General features: G+C 48.3%; 1 protein-coding gene across 1 annotated transcript in view; it reads right to left on the minus strand.

Annotated features, from left to right (window-relative positions):
- LOC124774983 (rap1 GTPase-activating protein 1) overlaps positions 1-1,980 on the minus strand; it is a 149,260-nt gene extending 147,280 nt beyond the window's left edge. The window contains exon 1 of the mRNA XM_047249726.1: positions 1,753-1,980. Within this exon, the coding sequence (XP_047105682.1) occupies positions 1,753-1,929 (177 nt within the window). The 5' untranslated portion in view covers positions 1,930-1,980. The remainder of the gene's footprint in view (positions 1-1,752) is intronic.
- Positions 1,981-7,857: the final 5,877 nt, after the last annotated feature.

Consider the following 7,857-nt stretch of genomic DNA (forward strand, 5'->3'; position numbering starts at 1 on the left):
TGATTGATTGTAACATTTCTTGATACTCGCCCTTCCACCATGATAACTGTACGTGGTTTTCTACAGGTAAGCTGGTCGATGGTTGAACGTGTTCAACTCTCAGATGACATGCATTCGGATGGAACGTTTTGCATCACCCTGCCCAAAATAAACAGTCCACGTATCAATTAGAATAAACAAGCGAATCCAGAATTAATTTGACCACCCCATGGTGGTCTCTGCTAAGACTTCATCCAGTGTGTAGTATTGGAGAAATTTGTAATTTACCTGCAGTCCATTAACGTAGGCTTTCGAGCACGTAAACATTATACAAGTCTCCAACTTTCGTGGAGCAATTAGGCAAAGTAATATCTCTCCACAAACACTTCAGTGGTTGGCGTTCCGATCCCTCTCCAGAGATCTGATATCTCACGTAAGTATACGGAGATGCATCGGGAACTTAAATGAGAATCACTGGAGGCAAGACGAAGTTCCTTTTGAGGACGACTACTGAGAAAATTTATCAGATCAGTGTTTGAGGCCGACTGCAGAACGATTCTATTGCCGCCAACGTACATCCCGCGTAAGGATCATGGACACGAGATTAGAGAGATTATGTATCGTTCGAAGGCATGCAGGCAGTCGTTTTTCCCTCGCTGTATTTGCGAGTGAAACAGGAAAGGAGTACCATACGCCACACACCGTACGGTGGCTTGCGGAGTATGTATGTAGATATAGATCTCTGATGGGCTGAAACGCAGAGGAATAGCGGGTACACCATTGAGAAACACGACGTAAACGTAAAACAGATCCCGTCAGCCCCATTTGCACCACCCGACATCCTCTGCCGTTGGCGTCATTGGACGCGGCGGGGTGAGTACACCACTCTTCCGGTCTTTATTGAGAAACATTGCGCAGCCAGCAACTCAGAAGCTCCTTTGTGATCTTCAACGATTACGTCATGTTCCTCGATAGCGTACGTTTCCACCCCTCTGCTGGGATATTCGTCTCTACTCTTCTGGGCCGGGCGCTGTGACCGAGCGGTTCTAGGCGATTCAGTCCGTAACCCCGCGGCTGCTACGGTCGCAGGTTCGAATCCTGCTTCGGGCATGGATGTGTGGCATGTCCTTAGGTTAGTTAGGTTTAAGTAGTTCTAAGTCTAGGGGACTGATGACCTCAGATGTTAAGTCCCATAGTGCTTGGAGCCATTTGGACCACTCTTCTGGCGGAATAACCAGATCTCAGGAAAGGTTTCGGAATATCGACCACTGCAGTAATAGTTTGAAGAGGACCAGTTCCAATATTCCCGCCAAACATCCTCGACTCTACTGTAGATCCTATTCAGCTCCTCCAGTGACCGCTGAGCTAGGAGCATTGACGTAAGAATTTTTTCACTGATACATAGACATGGAGTTTCAGAAAAAAAATTACGTGTTTAGTTCAGATATACGATTCATCTGTTGTCTATTGATGCCCATTCCTTCCCATCTTCTCAGTGACAGTTCTTTGGTTGGTGGAGCTGTTCATCTCCCTTAGTGTCAAGTGATAGGTTATTTACTGGTGCAGCGGTTTCGATAACTGAGGAGAAGTGCCGGGTGCAGTATGTAAAGCCAGATCACGGTACTTTTGACAGGTCCCTACTATCGCGGTCCAGTGACACCTCATAGAAGGGCAACCGGCAGGTGGTTTGGACGACGACTAAGTTTATCTTGACCTCGGGCCACAACACTTTCCACCGACGTAAGGCTAGCAGTAGAGGGGTAGGGTACTCACGAGTCCGACGAAGAACCTGCGGTAGCACTTTGCCGTCTCGTCGGTCTCAATCTTGTAGCGGTGCGCCTGCGGCGCGGCGGGCTGCGGCGGCTGCGGCAGCACGGGGTTGCCGCGCGCGTCGAACGCGCAGTCGTGGTCGTGGCCGTCGACCCAGTAGCCGGGCGGCGCCACGATCATGGGGTAGGGCGCCGGCCGCGACAGCGCCTCCTGCAGCAGCCGCCGCGACGCCGCGCTGTTAGCGCTCGCCGCTGCCGCCACCGCCGCCGCCGCGGGGGCCGACACCCCGCCTCCGGGAGCGGACGTCGCCGACCCCGCCGATGCGCCGCTGCCCGCGGACCCAGCCGCAGACGGCGTCTACGGACAAACAGCTCCAGTCAATAGCCAGTACTCTTACGTGTCCACCAACCTGCAATAAACACAGAAAAATCATATGCTCATTCTCAACTTGTCATTCTAAGGAAAAGCAACTTCGAGCTTAAGCCAAGCGAGTATTATGTTACCACCACTTTTCACTCGAGACAGGGTCCTGTAACATTTATGTGATCATCGCCTATGTTCGATCTCAAAAGTGCAGTAACCACTCACAGTCGGCAGTTGGCAGCACTAGCAGTGGAGGATATGTAAAGCGGTGTCATGGGGGGACGCCGAAAACAGTGCAGTCGTTGTCGTATTACAGAAAGGGAGCGATCTGTCTGACGACCAGTAGGATATAATCGGCTTTCGGGCCAAGGGTCAAAGGATTTGCTAAACCGCTAAATATGTAAACTTGGTTAAAGTATACTTTGCATGGCAAAATGGCCCTATCCAAAACCGGCGCCGAGGCAAGTGTGGTGCATGACGGGCGATAGATAACAGAGGTGAACGACGGATGCGAAGATGTGTACGGACTAGCAACTGCAACGGGTTAGCAACTGCTAACCAAGTGACTGCCCAGATGAACCACGGGGCTACCAAAATCGTCTCGTCGATGACCTCCGTATGGGTATCTCCACCAGGCGCCTGGTTCACGCTGTTTATCGGCGAGGAAGATTAGAATTTAAACATCAATACCGGAACTGGACGTGCATTTAGTGGCGACAGCTGACCTTTCAGATGAAATTCGTTTTATGCTCCATCAGACAGAAAACAAACCGCTTTGAAAGGCTACTTTCGGTCACCACTTCGTAGGAAATCACCACAATACTAAACTTTTGGAACGTCCAGTCAGATAGCACTAGAGAAATGAACCTGTGCGAGAAACTGGAGGCATACTGGACACGCCCTCATTCAAGGCAGCAACGAAACAGGTCCTTCACTGCAGCACACAAAGTGGTAAAGCAATGGCCTTTATACGCGGCGATTTATTTTACATTTCGACTGCATTAGTGGCAAATGAATGTGCCTTATACTGCTCGCGTAACCATGGAACTGTGTAGTGGATCGAACAAAACAGAGAGAGAGAGAGAGAGAGACGATATTGTTTATCAGCTGCATCCAATACGACAACATAATATCGAATAATGGAAGACAGGTTTTTGTAGAGGTCAGCAATCATGTTTATGCCCTTTCACATAACGTTTTTCTCGCTTTGTCGCGCTTTATTACTTCTCATTACGTGTTTTGGCACTCAGCCATCCTTAGATCGTGTTTGTTGGTCCTGAGTTATTCAGTCCATAGCGCCGCCAACACTGCTTCTTAGTTCGTGAAATTAGACCAGCAATGACTGTACCAAATGCCTATCTTCGACGTAACAGATATGTGTTTGGCACAGAGACAGGTGTTTGGCACAGCCAGAGCCGACATCATTTCAAGCACTGAGTCTGTCTGCTCAGCTGGGTGGTAACGTGCTCGCCTCCCATGCAAGCGGTCCCGGGTTCGATTGCCGGCCAGGTTGGAGATTCTCTCCGCTCGGGGACTGGGTGTTGCGTTGTGCTCATCATCCTTTCATCCTCATCACCGGCGCGCAAGTCGCCCAATGTGGCGCCGACTGAAATAAGACTTGCTCTTGGTGGTCGAACTTCCCCGGTTGGGGCCTCCCGGCCAACGACGCCATGCGCTCATTTAAGTGCCGAAACGCGCAATCAGAGATAACCTGCGACAAAGAGAGAAATATTCTGTGTGTAATATCGAATTATTTTCTTGCTACAAGAACAACAAAAGCGCTTCAAAATGCAGCCGTCCGCATAACGCAATGGGAACGTTAGTCACTACTAGCAGCATGTGCTTTCATGGGCTCTGATAGCACATGGATGGTGTAAACTGGTAACGGCATTTTGAAATGCTTTTGTATTTATATTTGTGGTGACTGTTCTTAAGAACATGCGTGAAAGAACAGACACCACATACATAACTAAGGCGAGGACGGCCAAAGGTCCCTTCGGTGCAGAGGCACACCAGGCTCGACCTCTTAGGGGAATCGACAAGATGGCGCGAGTTCAAATGGTTCTGAGTACTATGGGATTTAACATCTGAGGTCATCAGTCCCCTAGAAATTACAAGGGAACGTCCCCATCGCACCCCCCTCAGATTTAGTTATAAGTTGGCACAGTGGATAGGCCTTGATAAACTCAACAAGATCAATCGAGAAAACAAGGAGAAGTTGTGTGGAACTATGAAAAAAAATAAGCTAAATATACAAACTGAGTAGACCATGCGCAAGATAGGCAACATCAAGGATAGTGTGAGCTCAGGAGCGCTGTGATCCCGTGGTTAGCATGAGCAGCTGCGGAACGACAGGTCCTTGGTTCAAGTCTTCCCTGGAGTGAAAGGTTTACTTTCTTTATTTTCGCAAAGTTATGATCTGTCCGTTCGTTCATTGACGTCTCTGTTCACAGTAATGAGTTTGTGTTTTGAGACCGCACCGCAAAACCGTGCGATTAGTAGACGAAAGGACGTGCCTCTCCAATGGGAACCGAAAACATTTGCTCGAAAGGTCATAGGTCAACCGATTCCTCCAAAGGAAAACACGTCTGATATATTCTATACGACACTGGTGACGGCATGTGCGTCACATGACAGGAATATGTTGTCGACACTTGGCGAATAGCTAAAAAGATTCTTCTACCTTGCCCGATTTAGGTTTCCTTGTGGATGTGATAATCACTCCCAAAAAAGTGATGAAAACATAAGAGTTTGTCACATAAACTGAAAATAAAAAATTAAACTTTTTACTTGAGGGAAAACTTGAACTATGGACCTCTCGTTCCGCAGCTGCTCATGCTAACCACGGGACCACGGCGCTCCTGAGCTCACGCTGTCCTTTATGTTGCCTATCTTGCGCATGGACTACTCAGTTTGTATATTTTGCTTATTTTTTTCATAGTTCCACACAATTCTTCCTGTTTTCTCGACTGATCTGTGTTCAGTTTTTCAAGGCCTATCCACTCTGCCAACTTATAACTAAATCTGAGGGGGGTGCGATGGGGCGGTTCCCTTGTTAGAGCTACTTAAACCCAACTAACCTAAGGAAATCACACACATCCATGACCGAGACAGGATTGGAACGTGCGAGCGTAGCGGTCGCGCGGTTCCAGAGTGAAGCGCCTAGAACCGCTCGGCTACAGCGGCCGCCGATGGTGCGAGTAATGAGGCTAAGAAAGAGGGGCACTACACCAGTAGCGTGAAAATTTGGGTCTGACGGGAGGGGTGCTAGAGTAGTCCATGCGACTGTGGTGACCACTGTGTCCGAATCGCACAGTGGTGAGCGTATCTGCCTAGTAAGCACGAGTCCCAGGTTCGAATCCCGGTTCAGCACATATTTTTAACTTGCGCTATTGATTCAATGCCTAATGGCTTTAATTTCGTTGAGCCTTACTTTTCTAATTGTCACAAGAAAGCAAAGCAAAATAATTAGGCAATCACACAATTGAAATTTCTTTCCAGATAATCTTTTGGATATGGGTACTCAGGGTCCGAAACGGGGGTAGTTTTAACCGTCGCACATATACTTTTTGGGGGTTGGACCAGAGGTGCGGCGATTCGGCTGGTGCGAGGTCTTTGAGGGCAGAGAGAACAGATCTTACGACAGCGCGAGCAGCAGCTGGGAGGCGCGTTTTGTAAGACAGCCGTGAATCCAAAAACAGAGCGGGCGGCGGTGGTGGTTCATTTGCAGGCAGGCAGCTAATGAGGGCAGCATTCTGCCACGACCGGGCTCGACCGCGCCTGCAGAGGATTAATTAGCCGCGACCCCGCACCGCGCTTTGTCCCCCTGACGGCAGCCTCCGGCAAAAGGGAAAGCTCGCTGTGTCCTCCTCCCCCTCCCCCCCCCCCCTCCAACGTGCCCTGAAAAAGTCCTGTGCTGGCTTCCCACGTGCCTGCCTGTGGGCCACCTACGTTTCCACTTGTTGTCTGCAAATTACTGGTTGGGGTACCAGTGACACCGTAGAGGCGTTATTTACTCACAACGTCGATGAGGGGATGAATCTTCATGTTAACTGAGTGTCCGACAAAAGAAACCTTCGCATATGATCATAAATGTTGGGAACACCAGCCACTGCGGCCACAGAAAAAGACTGATCGTGATTTGAGGTTGACACAGTAGATGGTCTCCGAAAGGAAGCGATCAAGACACCACTGCTCCGTGCCGCATGTTACTTGAAAGTGTCAAGCTATCATCAACTCTGTGACGAATTTTCTGCCGGGAGAACTTTTAGTGATTCTTTCATGATTGATCTACAGTCCACCAACGTGCCTATCCGAACCTGGACGCACTAGTATTTTGTCATCCACACAGGTCAAATACCGCACGAAAGCGACCTAAATTAAATCCTCTGATAATCAGTATTTTCAATATCTAACAAGCCTTGAAACGTTGTAGGGTCTGCGTGGAATTAGGGTAGAGAAAAAAATGGTTCAAATAGCTCTAAGCACTATGGGACTTAACAGCTGAGGTCATCAATCCCCTAGAACTTAGAACTACTGAAACCTAACTAACCCTAAGGACATCACACACAACCATGCCCGAGGCAGGATTCGAACCTGCGACCGTAGCGGTCGCGCGGTTCCAGACTGTAGCGCCTAGAACCGCTCGGCCACATCGGCCGGATAGGGTAGAGAGATCACACCTGTGCACAGCTGCTAATGTTGCAACTTCCCACGGAACATCTACCCTCTCCAAAGAATAGATAGTTCCTCACTTTCACGTCAGTATCTCTCACAGGGAAAAACACCTCCTCAACTGCCCTCGTATTATCGTATGGCTATCATAGAGCACGCTTCCTGCCGACGGCTACTACGGGTTCACCGGTTGCATCGAGGACATTTTCATACATGTAAGCAGATAAAAAAATCCCCATACCGGTAGACCACTGACCTCTCCGAAATAACATTATAAGAGAGACCAGATAACTAAACTGCATACCCACGAATTAAAGTAATACTTAATGTGCCCGATAGGTTATCAGTTATAAACCAAATGGTTGACTTTATTACCACAGTTCTTTACCAGGCGTAGTGCTACTGGAGGTGGAATGACATTGCCTTTCTCCAACCTTTCAACTAATTTGCCTTGCCATTTGCAGGACGAACTGTAGTATAACGTGGCACCTAACCACGACCCAACACGTCATTTTTAACATCAAGAAATGTTACCAGAGGCGAAATAAGTGACGTAAATAATGACTCGGTATTGAACCCAAGACTTTTGAATTCATTTTATGGCATTTTACTGCTCAGCCGCATTTTAAACGTGTGAGTACGCTGTTGTGTAAGTCAGTCATACTGTTAAAAATTTCTCCGAGGGAGTCGTTATCAGAAGTCGTCTTGGAGCTGTCCTTTACACACCGTGCTTGTAAGTAACCCTAGAAAACTCTCTGCAACTGCTCTTAAACGTTTGCCAAGTTTTTACTAGATCATCTTATCGTTTTAATCTTCTGTTGTGCCCTTCAAGTACGTGACTAAGTACTGATATGTCACAAAGAAAAAATAATTCACAGAGCTGAGTGTGCTGCCCTTTCTTTATAGTGTGAGTCAAATGTTGTATCAAGTCTAAAACGCCCCAAAACCACACTACGGCTGCCAGTCCGACAGCCACCATGATCCTGGTCAGTTTTAATTCACTGTAGTGATGTCATCCGCTATCCGAGCGGGTCGAGTCGATGCTTGAACGGAATAAGGGTGAACATTGTG

Source organism: Schistocerca piceifrons, chromosome 2 (assembly GCF_021461385.2).
Source record: "Schistocerca piceifrons isolate TAMUIC-IGC-003096 chromosome 2, iqSchPice1.1, whole genome shotgun sequence".
In the NCBI taxonomy this organism is placed as follows: Eukaryota; Metazoa; Arthropoda; class Insecta; order Orthoptera; family Acrididae; genus Schistocerca; species Schistocerca piceifrons.